This window comes from Chaetodon trifascialis, chromosome 22 (assembly GCF_039877785.1).
Source record: "Chaetodon trifascialis isolate fChaTrf1 chromosome 22, fChaTrf1.hap1, whole genome shotgun sequence".
Lineage (NCBI taxonomy): Eukaryota > Metazoa > Chordata > Actinopteri > Chaetodontiformes > Chaetodontidae > Chaetodon > Chaetodon trifascialis.
The window spans coordinates 17,672,867-17,690,550 of NC_092077.1; the positions used below are offsets into that span (position 1 = coordinate 17,672,867).

At 43.6% G+C, this 17,684-nt stretch overlaps 1 protein-coding gene across 1 annotated transcript; it reads right to left on the reverse strand.

Annotated features, from left to right (window-relative positions):
* Positions 1–5,516: 5,516 nt before the first annotated feature.
* On the reverse strand, positions 5,517–11,786 carry LOC139350872 (zinc finger protein 11-like). The gene is made up of 7 exons (XM_070992519.1): positions 11,647–11,786; positions 9,903–10,105; positions 9,353–9,454; positions 9,149–9,244; positions 8,914–9,024; positions 8,513–8,636; positions 5,517–8,354 (listed from the first exon to the last, which is right to left on the reverse strand). The coding sequence occupies exons 1-7, from the start codon at positions 11,672–11,674 to the stop codon at positions 5,761–5,763; spliced, it is 3,258 nt and encodes a 1,085-aa protein (XP_070848620.1). The 5' UTR covers positions 11,675–11,786; the 3' UTR covers positions 5,517–5,760.
* Between the last annotated feature and the right edge of the window lie 5,898 nt (positions 11,787–17,684).

Genomic DNA, 17,684 nt, shown 5'->3' on the forward strand with positions numbered 1-17,684 from the left:
ATCTACTTTTATCCGAACTGGTCTCCTGGCCTCTGCCATGATGTCCATAAAGAGAATACCGAGCTAGCTTCTTCTTACAGCTAGCCGAAGAGCCGCAGTTGGTGGTTTGTGACGTAGCGCCGTAAAGCTTTACGAACTTCTCGTGGGAGGCCGTACACGTTCAACCCAAGCTACTCAGTTAAAGAACAGGCAGTCAGGATGCAGAGTGGGAATTGTAGAGGCGCCATCCTCCATATTATGTGTCAACGTACCATTAAAATGATTTTGAAGCTGTTTTAACGTTAAATAGTTGCGTAACGTTGCTTGAAAGCAGCTCTGGTACGACTGCAGGAGAGTGAACAGCGAACACTGAGGTTAATACGATTAAATTGCTCTGGATTACATTCATGCCTCATTTTCTCCATAATGTGGATCCAGGATGGGAATAAACCAACAAAAACTGTGATATAAAGAGACTGAATGTAGCAGCAGTGGATGGATGCTGCAGTAAAATGCTGACCATAAGTAGATTGACTGATGGTTGAAGTTATATAAGAATGTTTGTGTCATCAGTTTTCTCTGATAGTGAATTGAATATCTTTGGGGTTTTGCACTGTGGACGGACTGTGGACATAAACTGAAACTAAAATCTGCAGATTACGACTTCACACTTGATATTTTGATAATGGCTTGATTGTTCCAGACTTTTAGGAAGCGAAACCGCCCAAATGTTTTCTGTCATTTGTGATTGTGAACTGAATTTCTTGGATTTTGGACTGCTGGTCGGACAAACTGAGATTTTCCTTTGTGTTCTGGGAAATTGTTTTTTTTTATACAAAATGCTCGTTTGCAGACGGTCGGTGCATTAATGAACATATCTGCACTCAGAATCTCAGCCCCAGCTGCACGACCTCAATCTGTGCCCTGACTTATCTCGGTGTGAGGCGGCTGCTCGGAGGCGAGATGTGCGCCGAGCGGCGTCTCTGCTTGCCTCCCCTGGCGGATTGCGTCACCGTCAGAAGCTGCTGATACAACGTGGAATATGATGATGATGCTCCTCTGATTAGAGACAAAGCTGCTTTCAGACCAGAGGATGACCTTGTTAGCATCAGATCAGGGACGTGGTCGGTCACTGATGCCCATAAGCCTCTCTGTCAGTATAGCTGATCTTAGATGTGAAATTATCTCATCTTTCACTGCCTCTTCATGCAACCCCTCCACACACATACACAATATAGCACGTAAATGCTTCATCACAGACTTTCCTGCTCTCCCTGTCGCTGTGGTCTGGCAGTATTGATGATGGGCTCATGCTGTACATCTGCTGATGCAGGAGTAGGAGGAAGAAGGGGGGCGGGGGGGCTGACCTTCCCTTGTTCGCCGTCTCTAATGCCCAGTGCTCTGAACTGTCTTGGTGCCAGGTTTCTCTCCCCCTCCCTCACTCCGACACTCTTTTTTCTTTGGTTGCAAGACTTGTGAACCCCCTGCCTCTCCCCACGCCTCCCCCTCTAAACCCCCCTGCAGCCTTGTCTAAGGAGACGTCCACCCCGGTGAACTCATTGACCAGGGAACGGCTTGTTTTCACTCCCTTCTGGTGTAGGAAGGAGTGCACTGCAAAAAGTGTCCATCTTTGCAAGTGTTTTTGATCAGGAGTGAAATTTAAAATCACCTTTTCTCTTCGGAGGACGTGCTTAAAAATGATAACAGCAACATAGCTTCACTTATTTACAACACATTCCCTCTTTTAAGGGATTTCTCTCTTGAATTGAGTGTCGTTTTATTAATGATAGGTGAGTGATCTGCCTGAGTTATGCTCACAAAAGAAAATTTATGCAGCAACTTTGGCGACATGCTGAGTTATTTCACCCCATTTGGAAGAACTTGTTAACAAAAAGCAATACAAAGACACTTGCGAAGATTGACACTTTTTGCAGTGTTAACAGCATCCCGTCTGGCCTCTGCTGCCAAACAAATGTCCGAGTCAGAAGGATACACAGATACAGACAGCGGTGCAGAATGCAAATGACTGCGAGTGGATGGAAGCGAGAGGACGGAGGAAGAACGAGAGGGGACGGGGAGGCAGATGAAGCTTCTGGTTGTGCTTGAACACCACATTGGCGAGGGAGGATGGAGGGCTGGTACCCAAGATGGGAGGGGATGTGTGAGGCTGGGGATATGTCTGGGCACACACACATAGGTTCACATGAGGACATGCACACACATGCAAGTGCACATAAATACACATCAATGAGGATCTCTTGATTAATCTGAAGGTTTTTCCAGCTCAGTGGGTTGCAAAAAAGCCTTGCAAAAACACTGAAAGTAGGGTATCTACTGCTTTTTTTTCTACTACTTTAACAAACTTTGGGTGGTTCGGCCAGGTTTGTGTGTGGCACCGTTGCGTTCAGAGCAGATATTGCTATGCTGTGCCATACACTGTTCATATGGAGGAAATAAAGGTGCGTCATGGAGCAAAAGCAAGAAACGGGCCGCTTGTTTTGATACGCTGTGTTTCCGTAGTAACTCGCAGGGGTCGCAGCATTTTAGCAAAAAGGCCAGGAAATTCCGTGGTGCCTGTTGATGATCAAAACTTGCTTTTTCAAAAACATCTCTGGGACAGTTTAACTGTTTGTGATCGCTGAACGTGCTGGAAGTGGCAGGATTTTCATCAGAGTGCATGTTCTCACATCGCTTGATCTGAACTTGGAGGCTCATCCTGCAGTTACTGTTGATGAAAACAACAGAGACAAACTCTCAGCCGCAGAGGAGCTGCTTTTTATTTACTGTACGTTTCTGTTACCGCTCTACCCAGATAATGTGACTGCTTTGTTCTGTGTGGCTGAACAACAGGGTGGTCAACAAAAAGGGGCTTTTAGGCTCAAGTAAACTTAAATGTTTAGACAGTTAAACTTGCACTAAACAATTTTTCTACACAAACGATGGATCAAATGACATGTGGTGACAAACGTTGGCAACTGTTTTATATGAAAAATCTCAGACGAACTTGCTTTAGGTTAGCGACTGGCTGGTGAACATAGCTGCATTTAGCTGCTAATGAGCAGATATTTCCCTCAGGAGTTGGTGGAGACCAAAACGGAGCTTAAAGCTGAGTGAAAATTGGATTTTCATACATCAAGCGGACACAAACGCAACTGTTTTCAAACAAGTTCTCCATATGAGTTTCTAAGGAGATACTGTATGTCAGTGTTGTCGTTTTGGACTGTTTCACACTCAAGTTATTGCAGGTTTCACCAGTTTTTCAACAGGTGAGATTTTAAAGCTGCAAAGATTAATTTTTTGTTCACTTTGGGGCAGAAGAACTGAAGAACCACCACTTTAAAAAGTGTTACTGGTAACGTAATGGAAATAAGTGCCATGTAAAGCCAACAGTCGCTCTGCTTTTAGCGTCGTTTTGGTCTCCACCAGCTCCTGAGAGGCTTATCTGGCTCTTTAACTGCTAGATGCTCCACTGTGCTCACCAGTGCTGGGCAGGCAGCGCACAGTGTGTTTATTAAAGCTTTTTGGCTGCCTGTTGCAGCTGAAAACAAAGGAGATGAGAGTGAATACAGTTAAATGAGTCATAAATCCAAAACAATGAGCTAAAAGAGGCTAAAAACTAAAAAAAAATGCATGTCTGCTGCAGAACTGGGTGAAAAATCTTGGTTGGAGGAGCTTTAAAGAAGTGGTACTCAACCTTTTTGGCTTAAAACAAATGTTTACTTGCGGCCCCTCGGTACAAATGATTTCCTTTGTAGCTCTAAGAAAAAGTGACTTTAAAGGCTTGAAGAAGTGAAAGTGTGCGAAGTTTTGTGCAACAGAAATATAGTTTTCATCTTGTGGCCCCTTGGATTCAGGCTGGGACCCACAGCAGCAGGTGCAGCATGCAGTACGGCTCTTAAGGGAAAGACAAACGTGTTTTTAAAGGCAACACGTCGCTCTTCGTGCAGCGTTTGCATGATTTCGTCTACCCCCTGCGCTTGTGACACCACGGTAAGCTCGAGACCTGTCGGAGCGTGCAAGCATTCCGTCTATTACAAAATCCAGGAATGTTCCACTGAGTCGGGAACAAAAACACAAAACAAATACTTGAACAATAGCATGTACAGTAATTACAGCCTTAATATGTAGTTTCAGTAAACACATCTAATCCTGGAGGGACACACCGCAGACGAGAGCCAAACATCCAAAAAAGGGCACAGATTTACTTTCTAGTGTCACTGATATTGCAGCGAGCTGTCCGTCCCGTCCAGCTTAAATGTCTCATGCTGCAATTAGAGCTGGACGAGGGCCTGCCAGAGATACCTCAGAGCGTGCAGGGAAGTGTACTGTTTGTGCTGTTTACTTATCCCATGGCAAGCAGCGGCGTTTGGGGGGCGAGGGCCACCGCTCCCTGGCTCTCTCCCGGCTGGCTGGGGAGTGGGTGCGGCGCTCCTCTCTGCCCACCACCTGGCACCGGGGAGGCTATGTCTAGGAAAGAGACCTCTGCCAGGCCTCAATTACGGGGGGAATAATCCAGGACACACTGAAGCAATTACAGCCCCGTATAAATCAATATGCTTTGGGTTAAAAAGTGATCTGCTCCCAACACTCTGGAGAGGCTCTGACTCAGTCGACCTTTGATTTTCTGAGGGATGGGAGCAGTTTCTCTGGAAATGGGCAGGGATGCTGCGGTTTCAACTGTCACTCAGGCTGATTACCCAGTCAGGTGACACACACTGAGAGGAAGAGCAGGGGAGTAATATTGATTTGCAGTCGCCGAGGCTGTATAAACAATTGCAGGGAAATTTATGTTGCATAGAGCGAAAGGCTGCATAAACAAACAAGCGTCTCCTGCAAATTCCAGTGTAAACTGATGTCTTAATGCGTGCTACACTTTCAGTGCTTCCTGAGGATTGAGGTGTGGATGCTAATGAAGGATAAACACTGTATTATTTATGTGTTTGGAGGCTTGCAGAGTCATGAGCCTGCAACACAAGCTGTGGCAGCAGGGGGCAAGACTGACAGCTCCCTGCCTCCTCTGTGAGGCACCGCTGCGGTCTATTAGCACGACTATACTGCCATCTTGTGGTTGAAGAAGGCTACTGACAAACACTGCACAGCCCTGCTGCACTGAGGTCACACCAGGAACGAGTGTGATTTCATAGGTTGAAACCTTCAAAGGAGCAGAATAAATGATTATTTAAAGCATAAAACCTGTCTGAAGGGGAACCTTCTTCTTCTTCTGAATCTTCAAGATTCAATATGATATAAAATACAGTAAATATATCAAGTAAGGTCAAGTTCATGTTTTAATCAGCGTCTTATTTTCAGTTAAGTTTTAATCTCTACTTCGTGACTATAATATTGTGCTTTGGATTGTTTGGAAATAACAAGTTGGACTGCTTATATGTCCTCTACCAGGAGACTAAAATGATTTTTTTGCTCATTAATCCGTTGATTAAGATGTAGCTCATAGTGTATTAAGCAGGTCTTATCAAGCAATGGAAAATGTCCTGGGTGACATGTTTTTTACATAAAAATGAAAGGAGCAAGACTTTCAATCAAGATAGATTTATTTCAAAAAGCTGTGTGAGCAGAAATGATTCATTGGCTTTAAATATGTACATGAACCTTACAGATCATCAATATGCTTTGTGGAACATGTGAATGAACACAGTAAAGCAACCTGGAGGGAAAAGAGCACCAATTTACCAAATGGTCCAGAGTCAAAGAGCAACTGAAGAACTGAGAAACGATGTGTTTTTGGTGAATCCAGCTCAGAACAACCCACATGGAGGATTTCTACTGAAACTCTATTCTCACCTCGTCGGTGAACGACGGCTCGATTTTCACGTTGTGCGTGACAGAATGTTCCCAAAGGGACTTTTTATGGAGGAACGCTAAGCCGCACTCCTCGCATACGTAGCTCTTTGGCTTGCCGGCATGAGTCCGCCTGTGTTTCTTCATGTGATAAGACAACCTGAAGCCTTTGTCACATATGTCACATTTGAATGGCTTCTCTCCTGTGTGGATGCGCATGTGCGACTTCAAATACCCCGACTGGATGAAGGCCTTCCCGCACTCTTCGCACTTGTACGGGCGCTCCCCGGTGTGGTACCTGTTGTGCAGCCTGAGCTCGTTGGCGGTCAGGAAGGTCTTGCCGCACACGGTGCACTGGTGCGGCCTCTCGCCCGTGTGGATGAGCTCGTGCCTCTTCAGGGACGTCTCCTTCATGAACTGCTTCCCGCAGCTGTTGCAGGGGTACCTGACGCCGATGTGGATCTGCTCCACGTGGTTGGTCAGCTGCAGCTTGGTGCGGTAGGCCATGTCGCACTGCGTGCACACCCAGGGTCTCTCCTCGGAGTGGGTTCCCATGTGCACGGTGAGCTCCGAGGCCGAGCGGTAGCACTTGCCGCACTGCCAGCACAGGAAGGGTTTCTCCCCGGTGTGTTTCCTCTGGTGAACCGTCAGACAGTTGGAGGACCTGAACTTCTCCGGGCACATGTTGCAGATGTAAGGGAACTCTCCTTTGTGGATTCTCTGGTGGATGGCGAGGTAGGACAGCTGCATGAAGGTCTTGTCGCACTGCGGGCAGGGGAAGGGTCCGGTGAAGTCGTGCTGCTTCTCGTAATGTTCCCTCAAGCGTCTCAGTAAAGTGAAAGTCTTGTCGCACATCGTGCACTGCATGGGTCTGTGCATGAGTTTGTGCCTCTCGAAAGCGGGCTCGTTGGCGAGAATCTTGCCGCACTCTTTGCAGTAGAGCGGGTCGTGAATCCTCTGGTGCACTTTGAGCATGGTCATGCTCTTGAACTCTTTCCCGCAGTCGTCACATTTCATGATTTCACTCATCTCCACCTTGCAAACGTTCTCTTGGTGCTCCTTCAAAGCGGAAGGGTATTCAAAGTGTTTGCCGCAGTTTGAACACCACACGGGTATTTTCAGAGGGGGCCCCTGCTGGGGGTCGGCGCTGGCCGCCTCGCTCTGGCTGGACCCTGCTCTCGGCTCCTTTTTCCACGAGAATCGAGCGATTTTCTTATGACAAATTGCGTAAATCTGGTGCCTTTTCAGCCCGTGCATGTGCTTAAAGCGCTTCTTGCAGTGGATGCAGTGATAGGGCCGGTCCTCTGTGTGACACTGTATGTGCCTGTTCAGTGTTTTGACGCTGTCGAACGCCCTCGCGCAGACGGGGCACACTTTAAGGCCCTTTTTGTCCACTTTTTTCACAGGTGAGGACGGTGACTCCTCTGAATTGTCAGGTGCATCTGCCGTATTTTCTTTTTTACCCGCGTCACTACAGTTCTGAGTATCAGCTTCGGCTAAAATCTGCTCCACCGTCTTGCTCTGTTCCTCCCGGATCCCCTCGTGGCCGTGAATGATCTGATGCTTTTTCAGCGTGTCCTTGTACTTGAAGCCTTTCTCACACGTGATACAGATAAACGGACGCTCCTCGGTGTGAGATCGTAAATGCTTCGCGATGTCCGCGGAGCAGGGTAAGATCCTGCTGCAGATGGGACAGACTTTGCCCTCTGTCGACGCCTCCGATGGCGGCTGCAGAGCCGAGCGCTGCGTCTCTCTCCTCTTTGGCCTTTTCAGCTCTCTGCTCTTGCAAATCTCCTTCTGGTGTCTCTTTAAAACATAAGGGTTCTTAAACCTCTTCTCACAGAAAGAGCAGTTGTACGGGCGGTCCTCCGAGTGCGACTTCATGTGTCGCTCCATGTCGACCCGACGGGCGAAATACTTCCCGCACAGAAGGCAGTTTTTGTTTTCCGCCACCTCTGAGGTGCAAGGGTCTCCCACGTCCTCCTCTTTAGCGCCGTTACCCATCTCGTCCTTCTCATGAACGCGCATGTTGTGTCGCTTCATGTCGTAATGGTCCCTGAACCGTTTGTCACAGTTGGCGCACTTGTACTTGAGATCTCGATTGGCAGAATGAGTTTCCTGGTGTCGCCTCATGGCTGCAGCTCGCAGGAAGATCTTATTGCACACAGGACACGTTTTATTATTGGGGTATTTCTTCCTTTGCCTCTTAGCTGTTGAGTCTTTGCTTTCTTTTAAAACTTTTCTTTTTAACTGCAGCCTTTTGCTTTGCTTCAGTGGTTGGAAAGCTGCTGGTTTCAGGGCGTCACCGACATCCTCTCCAGCAGCCTCCTCCATGTTCACTTCATCTTCTTCATGATCGTCAGGCTCAACCAAACCTGACGGCTGTTCGATCTGTATGTAGTCCAACAGTGTCACCGTTTCACCCTCCACCTGCACCGTCATGCAACCCTGCATCTGCTCTGATGGAGGCTGTAACTGTATTTGGTCTGCGTCAATGACAACCTTCTCCAGCTGAGGGAGGGACAGCGAAGAGAGGATGCAGTTCCCAAAGGAAGAAGGAATGGTCTGAGTTTCATCTGTGGAAGAAAAGACGCACCCCATTGGATTTATGGTTAGTGGCTGTAAACGGAAATACAATCAGTATGAACTTATTTGAACCCTAACCCTGTTAAAAAAGTCTCAACTCTCTGAATGCAGGTCATCACACCGTGCACGCAGCCCACAAAAGACTCACCAGATAAGTCGAAATGTCCGAGCGTCGTGTGGTGCAGGAGCACAGTTTTCAGGTAGCGAGGGTCGGGAACAGAGTGCACACACTCCTCCAGGGCAGATGGGACGGCACTGAGCATGGACGCAGTCTGGGAAAGAAAGACAAGTTAAAAAACGAAAAGCTGAGCTGAAGACAGAGTCAAGACATTTTCTGTTTAACTGTGAATTCTTCTCGCTTTGTTTGTTTACAGACCTTTAAGTGAAGCACTACACGGCAGGCATGTTTTAAATTGTTCTTTTCAGATGAAGAGCGGCTATTCAGAAATGACAGTCTGCACGTGAGCTGTACGAGACATCAGGTTCCCCTTTATCTCAAATCTGACCGCTGAAAGAAACGGACGTGCTGACTGATGTTGGTTCCAGTACCTGCTGAAGGTCTGGTACTGGAAGAAGCTTCTCCAGTCTGGACAGGAAATCCAGCATTAGCACCTGCAGGGCGCTGTCATACTCAGGCCCAAAATCTGTAGGAAAAACATCCTGAAACAAATAATCACCATTTACAGTTTAATGTTAAAGCGCCAAACAAACACTGTGTATTATGTATTCTGCTGCAGGAGTTTAAAGACTTTAACATAACAAATATATATTCAAAGACACAAACCTGGAAAAACTTCTCTTTCTCTTCAGCATCTTTCAACAGCAATTCAACCTGATCCACAAAGTTCGACTCTGGAAACTCGACCTCAGCAAAACACGGCTGGAACAAAAAAATACGCACAGACTTAGTTTCAGCTGAGAAAAGTGCTAATTTGATGGAAAACGTGACCACGCTGCTGACCCACAGGTCACATGCACGCACGCTGACCTGTGCTGCCCACGTGGAGATGAGGGCTCTGATCCGCTCCAGGTGCATCTCGATGGTTTCTGCGTCGTTTATCTGCTCGGCCCGACACATTTCAAGAACCACCTGCAGCAAAAGGTTTCGGCTCAGGGTAAATACGTCTGACAGAACGGCACCTGGAAATGTTATCCACTGACAGCAGACTCACAGGATTCAGTGCAGAGAAATGAAAATCATTAATAACTCTTTTCAGGCGAGGCGTACAGTGCCCTGCAGGTGATGCTGACATTTTCTGTCTAAGAAATATTAAACCTCTTCTTCAGCTGCACCTTCACCATCTGTCAGGCAATAATTTAGCTTTCTGTTGTTTGGATGTTGTGAATTTTTGAGGTGATGTTGATCAGCTGAGTCTGACTGCGTGAACGCACAACAATAGGTGTTTACACTTTGACAGCTAAACATCTGCCAGAGAGAAACCAGACGGCTGGAGTGACGTCACACACCGTGTTTCCTTATTAAACCATCAAATATCTTCAGTCAACGCTCCACAAAAATACCTTACAGTCTTACTTACTCGCGCTCGGAGTCCCAGGAGGAGCTGAGCTTTCTGATCTGCGTTCAAAAGCTCAGGTACAATCTCTGAAACTGTAATGATGAACTCCTCCACCATCCCATAATCCTGCACGTTCCCCCTCTGGACGACCTGCCACATGGCTGCAGACACCAGGCGCAGAGGAGGGATGAAGAGGCGAAGAGACGGCAGCAGAAGCAGAGACTCTGGAAAAACGTTTTACACTCTCAAAATCTGAACCTGAGTCATCACAGTTTGATTCTGGCGTTTTATTAAACATACAAAATGCATAAACATGAAACACACAAATCACCACATAGACACCAGCAAAGATGCTTCATTCAGAATAAAACCACTTCGCAGATACTTCTAGTGGCTGATTCTGTGAGCAGACACAAATGTGAAATCACATATTTTACAGGACTTTCATGACAAGCTCAATCCACCAGGTGGCCCCGGGGCCAAAAAAAGAGCTGTGGGACCCAGTCAGCCCATAGACAGAATATTAACTGACAACTCTTTTAGGAATCAATTAATCATTTAATTACCTTCCAAGTAAAAAGATGGCAAAGTAAAATCATTTTTGATTTGGCCTCTCAAATCTGAACACATGTTGGTTGTTTTAGGCTTTTAAGATAATAAAAATCTTTTGATACTCGACTGTTGACCAAAATGACTCATGAAACAAATCTGCAGGTTGATCAATAATGAAAACAATCAGTTTTTGCCCTTCTTAAAATACCAATCAAGGACAGAACACACAGCTAATTACTTGTGGCAGCTTACTACATGAGGCCAGGTTTAACGTAATTAATAATTGGGTGGAAAATCAAATAGATACACATTTATTTAGGAATATTGACGATTTAATATCAAAATGAACTGAAATAATGCCAATCGTAACAATGTTTATTAACAGTTTATTAATTGAGCTAATATTGCCATTTATTGACATTTTCTAACTCATTTCCAAACAAAACTATCCAGATTTTTTTTTAGATTTTTGTTATACTACAATAAGTAACTGAAGCTGGGGCCTTGAGGGTCCCAGCTGGGTGTTTGGCTCCGGATCAGTTTCCCTGTTGCACCCTCACGTCCCTCCAAGCTGGCCCTGGTTGCCTTCACGGACTGACAACTGTGTCGTAATTCTAGCGACGTCTCACAAGCCCCCCATCAAAGTGGAAAAATGGCTGCGGTAGTCGTGACTTTCTGTGTTACCCAAGTTGTTGAAATAGTAAAGGCGGTGCAGTTTTTTCGATGTAATATTAGCGTTCATCCTGGCATTTTATCTAAGTAAATCAGTTGCTGTGTGTCTCAATTTTGACGCGTGCTCGACTTTCCGGTGCGTTAGTTGTCTTGTTTTTTTGTTTTTAGCCACTAGCTAAGCAGTTTTAGCGTTAGTTAGTTGAAGGCAGCATCTGTCAACCGTTTCAAAGCTAATTTTTATTTGCTAACTAGTGCTAGCTTGAGTTGACAGTCAGCTAGCTATTTGCCAACTGTTACGTTTTAGCATTTTTTCAACGATACAGTAAGTGTGGATTAACTAGCTAGCTAATAGCTAGCTTAGCTGACGTGAGCTCCTTTCGGTAACTATCGTACACATCAGCCCGCTAGCGCTGTCACATAGCACAAAGCCACCGCCATCTCATAGCGGGGTACGCCATGTTCAAAATCGGGCGCACACAATCCAAAAGAAAACCTGATAACTCGGAAAGGGTAATACATGTTTGGGTCCTCGTGGCCTTACCGTTTTCAGAGCGGTGTGGGCTCTCCATTTTGCCTCGGAAAGTATTCAATTAGATAAGCAAATTAACTCGGGGTTGTTGTGAGTGGACGTCCGCCCGACCCTGCGGTGCAAGTTGGCGGGGAGGAAGGGCGGCTCGATATGTTACTCTTCTTCTTCTACTTCTTTTTTAATCTACTTCTTCTTGCGAGTTTTACCGCGCTCCGCAGCCATGTGTGTCGCATTATCGCCACCTACTGGATTACGGCAGCTTCACCTTGAACACTATTGACTGTCCACCCAAAGTGATCCCATTCATGACATTGTCCACCCTTTCCCCCAGACCCGGCAGTCTGAGCCGGTGTGATTCGTTCCTCCAGTGCAGTATCAACATCTCCATCACGTTCAGGACACCTGGCAGTGCCAAGCACCGTCTTAACTCTTTCTGTTCATATTATAGTTGGGACAGACATGAATGGAGAGACAGATTCCCATCAAGATTTAACACACATCACTTTAACAACGCCATCTTGGACTTTTTCAACACATTGAATTTCGAGGATATATGGAGAGTTATGAAGCCAAACTGACACAAACTGTCAAACCTATGGTACAAACCTAAAGCTATTTTATTTGATATCATAACTGATGTAATATATTTTGTCACTCTGCTTAAAAAATGACTTCAGCGATGGGTGCGCTCTGTTTCAGCTGTCGGATGTTAACCTGGAGCAGAAATGAATCTGCCATGCAGTGCCATGTTGTCTGAAAATACCACGTCTCATTTTATAAAGGTACATCAGGGAAGATGCATCTTTAGCTTGAGGTATAAATACACTGTGGATAAAATTTATGACCTGCATCTGTTAAAAGGGTAAAGCTTTCTTTGATTTAGAAAATTACGGGGAAAAGGCCTGTATGGTATCATATGGTAATATGTTAGCTGTATTTACATTTGGACAACTATTAAGCTGCCCCAATATGGACATATTCATTCATTGTGGTGTTAAGAAATTGACAAGATAATTCTCAATGGCCTAACTGTGAACCTGATTTTTCTATTCATATATATATATTCCTGTGGACAAAAAGGAATCCCCTGTAAAGAGGAATCAGAGGCTGACTCTCCTCCAGACTTTTTATGACCTTGTATTTCTTCATCAGTCTGACTGTAGACAGTCCACTGGCTTTGTGAGGGAGCTGTCATGACTTTTAGTACCTTGAGTCATTTGCTCGGTCGAAGTAAAAGGATCGATAAACCACCCCGGTGCTGGGCCGTGGCCAGATTTGTCACATTTTTATTCCGGGGATGCTGCAGTGTCCTTGTAAAAGAATTATTTGCAACACCGCTAGATAAGAACACCCTCACAGTTGTTTACATAATGTTAAGCACACAAATAATCAAAGTGTCGGCCTTTGCAATGATTAAATGTTCGACACCTGTTTTGCTGTTATAGATCTAGCCTCCTACCTGTAAGGACAAGTCAGGTTTTTCTGTCTAATTTTCTTAGTGTCAACATCCCTTGAAAGGACCAAAGCCTACACATGACAAATGAAACTTTATATGTGACCCAGTTTTATGAGTTGGACTAAAGTGAGAATCTGCAAATATAGAATACCTCTCGCCTTATCCTTAATTCTGACTGCTTGGAAAACATTCGTAATGTTGATTAAATCTTCCTCATTTGACATTTGGCATTTCTACTCCAACTGGAAGTGTTAGCCATTAGCAGATAAACCCTTCATGAACATCCATCCATCCATCCATCCATCCATCCATCCATCCATCCATCCATCCATCCATCCATTTTCTATGCCGTTTATCCCTTTTGGGGATAAAAGCCGTTAGCAAAGCCGCTACATTAGCCATTATGCTAACAGGTGTATTAGCCTTTACGCTAGCACCTTTGTCTTCTAATCCTCAGCTTTTACAGTAAAACAGGAAAGTTGAAACAGCAAAAATGCCAGTCAGTGTGTATTTGCTTGTGTATTTGTTGTATATTAGTGTTTTCATGTAAGTGTATTCGAGTTGTGAATGTCAGAAGTGGAATGGGCGAACAGAAACACTAATAGCGGGTGTGTCACTTTCAAATAATTAGCAAAAACGGGCTAATACTTTGGTCTTTGGTCTTAAAAGTGAACCAACTTCCTTACTTCCAGATACCACACAAGAAATGAACAGTTCTTTTAATATTCATGCATTTTTCATAATTAAATTAACAATTTCATCATAGCCTGTTAGCATGTTAACATTTGCTAACACCAAAGATACACTATAGCAGTAAACACAAAGACTGCAGCATGAACCGGTGGTTATGTCAATAATTCTGAATGTATTTGGTCATAAAGTCGTGGTTGTGGCCAAAAACACGTGAGAAATAAAGCAGAAAGTGACATTCATATGGTTTAAACTCTGGTCGTTTATTAGCTGTCCACAAAAGCATGTCATGGAACCACAGAAACTGCAGCACGAGTGTAACATTCCTTTTTGTTGTTATACTCCACCACGTCCCTGCTTCTCACACCATGTATAATTTATATTTCATATATATATATTTTGTACAATATACATGTTCTCATCAAAGGAAAAATAATAGCAAAAGTTCGTCCCCCCATGGTTTTGAAATCTAGTGAATATCCCATGCATGTTTCCACTGCGTCTAGGAGAAATGTTGCTTATTACCAGGAACGAATACGCAGGCAAATAAATGCTCGGACAAATTAAGGGGAGAGTCTCATTAGACAAAGCTGGTGTACAGAGCACATTCTCAACAACATTAAACAAGAAGAGCCATGCGAACCGACATTTACTCTACGGCTTTGACCCTGTGTGGAATCAAAAGCGCCAGTACAGGGGCAAGCTAAAGTTAGCCTTTTGCTAATGGCATAACATTAAGACTAATAGAAAAACAGAGATAAGCTTGAAGTCTTTCGGCTTATTCTCGTATTCTAACGCCATGTTCAGCTGCTGTTGGGTCACAATAAGACTTAAACTTAAGCTCACTTTAAATACTAATGCTTTTGAGTGTGTGAGGCTACAGTACCACTGGCACGAGAAGTGCTTGACATCATTATGAACCTTTTCACCTCTACGGAGACAAAATGGTTTGCATCTTTAAGTTACATTTCACCTTTAAATAGGAAGTTTCAATTCAAATGTGGGCATGTATAATGATTCAGTATAAAGGTAAACATGTCTAACATTAAATCAGTTTGTTCAGATAAATCAGCTTCAGGGTAAAATCAACAGACTGGCAGATTATGAGTTAGAAATATTCTTTTAAAATGAGTGAAATACAAAGAAAATAGACTATGGGATGTCACAAAAATAGCATTAAACCCTTTTTCAGTCACTCATTTGTCTCTTAGGTGTCTTTCAATTCACATTTCTACTGCAGCTCCATATCCTCTGGCATATTATTCATTGCACTGCTCAAAGTAATGCAGTCTTATGGAAATATTGCTTAATTTTAAAACTTTAAAGCATCTTTTTATATAATCTTTTTCACTTTTGTAAAACAAAATAGCTGTGGAAAGTAAAATAAAATATATAGTGCTATGTATGTAGGTAAGAAAATAAAGTCGTAGGATAATATCTATATTTCTTTTCTGTAAGTATTTACAGAACTTAAAACCAACTCTTATATGTCTTATATGTTTCTCTTAAAATGTTTTATTTTGGCCCAAAACAAATCTTTAAATAATTTTGAGTGTGCTACAATATTTGAAGTCATAAGATTTGTCTCTTATCTGAAGGTGAAGTCGGATTTATGTAGAAACAACATCACAAAGTATGAGGACACTTCAGAGACATTTGCAGCCATTAGAAACAGAGGGAAGCATCTTTTGTTTGGTTTCTCGCTGGACAACATTGCACATCTTGTGAATATTCAACTTTCGTTGCTCTGTTACATTCATAAAATATTCTGTAGGTCCTACGATTTCCTCCTAAATCGAGTAAGAAGGGTCAAGTCAGCTGGGTTTCATGCAAATACTGTTGAACTGCATTAAGTTTTTACTCCTTTTGATCGAGTGTGCATCATTGAAACAACAGGGCAGATAACCCAGGGCTGCTGCTGAATAATGGGTTTCCGCTTTAGCATTTGGTCCTTCTAGAATTGGTCAGTAATATCCAACGCACACCTGGTGAGCAGGTGGGAAGGGAAACGCAATCATGTGGAACAAAAGGTTGAATTTCCGCAGGGTTTGAGTTAATTAGAGACACAACGTTTTTGGTCAGGGACTTTCATGAAACAACTCTCCTTTTATACTAAAGCCGCAGGCCGTGACAACCAATGAGAAAGGGGAACCAAATCTCAAACACCTGAGCCGAATCTCAAACACCTGAGACCTGAGACAATCACCACTTCAATAATTGATCTAAACACCAGAACTCTCAGAAACTTTCCTCCTCTAACCTCTTTTTAAAGTAAAAATCACTTAGTTTTATTGCAGCTTGAATCTTTTATTTCCCCTTTTAATTTCTGTTTCTATTATTTGTCTCATTTTAAGATTTCTGATCAATTATTGATGTGGTAAACAGACAAAACAGAATATTTTCACATATTAGTTGGTGAATTAAGGTTTTATTTCGACCAGACCAGAGCTGGTTGAACAGCAGAAAGACAAACCAGGATGGTTTTGGTGAGTTTTACTTTGTTTGTCAAGTTTGGAGTTGTATGATGAGCTGTGAGGTAAAATTGATGTTTTATTCAATGGAGTCTGGTGCAATTACTGCCATTTCTGCCATTTCAAATGTACCTTCATATGAAATCCTAGTCGTAGTTAAAGGTTCTATATTTGCCATTTTAAACATTACAGTGAAGTCACACTCCCTCCGAGCTTCTTTGTTCTTGGTTTTGTTTGCTGGTCCGGCCACATGTGCATGTTACTGCATGTGAATCCTTCTCTTCATTTATAGAGTGACCCCCCCCCCCACTCAGCTGAAATCATTCACATTCAATTGAAACCATCAAACTTTAGTGACCTAAAGCAGATTTAGATACAGATTTAGGCCCAGTCAAAGAAATATCTCCCTGCCAAGCTGATGTCCAGCATGGAGAAATCACTTCAGTCGATGAATTAAGCTTTTATTTCGACCAAACCAGAGCTGGTGATTGTCTGAACAGTGGAAGGACTAATCAAGAAAGTTTTGGTGAGTTTTATTTTGTTTCTGTCAAGTTTGAAGGAAGCGTGTTTTACTGCAAGGTAAAATTTATGTTTTTCTCAATGAAGTCTGGTGGTTTTGAGGAGAGCGATATAACGACTGCATCTGGTTCAGCTGTTGACACTCTGATGTGAGATGCTGGCGCACCTGTGCGTCATCTAATGATGCTAATGTCGTATATCAAACCTTTAACGCCTACCTTGCAGTTTACATGCTGACAGCCTTGTACCTTCAACTTATAATCAGACAGAACAGATATGTTCTAACACAATTCTTCAACTAGTCTACTAAGTGTGTTTTTACTAAGTGCTTTTCCATCTCAACCAACTGTAAAAACGTTTGTGCAATACTTTTGATTTGATTGTCGGATTTCCTGCGTGTCTGCTCGGGTGTTTTTATGCACAAACTGAAAATGTGCGTGAAAACAGGTGGAACAGAAGCACTTCTAATGAACAATGTCTCGTAAACTCAGTGCGGAAATTCAACTTTTCTTTCACAGGATTGATGCAATTGAGAAATTCAGCCGAGGTGAAGCCTAAAACAAAAAGTAACTTTAAGATGCATCTCGTGACAAACCCACATCACTTGGAATGTATCAGGAATAGCAAAATAAGTGAAGGGAGCGTCCTTTGTCCGAACATCATCTGGAACAATCAGCACCTTACTCAGCCCTACCGATCTACACAGAAAGCACACCGAAAGCGAAACGGAGGATTCAAACAAACAGAGTAAACATGCAACTTTGCATCAACGGACACATACAGCAGGAACAAACTGGGAGCACATTCAATGAGACCGGTGTCGTCAGCCAAGCGAGTGTAGGAGAATACTGTACATCAGTTTACAAAAGAGAACGACCAGCACGATGACTTTTAGGATGTATTTACATTTTGCT

Excerpts from the sequence above, each read along its gene's own strand:
- LOC139350872 (XM_070992519.1), bottom strand. The coding sequence starts at position 11,674 with ATGGAGAGCCCACACCGCTCTGAAAACG. Across the intron at positions 10,106-11,646 it reads CCCACACCGCTCTGAAAACG|AGTCTCTGCTTCTGCTGCCG; the intron begins GTAAGGCCACGA and ends ACGTTTTTCCAG. Across the intron at positions 9,455-9,902 it reads TCCTGGGACTCCGAGCGCGA|GTGGTTCTTGAAATGTGTCG; the intron begins GTAAGTAAGACT and ends CTTTTGCTGCAG.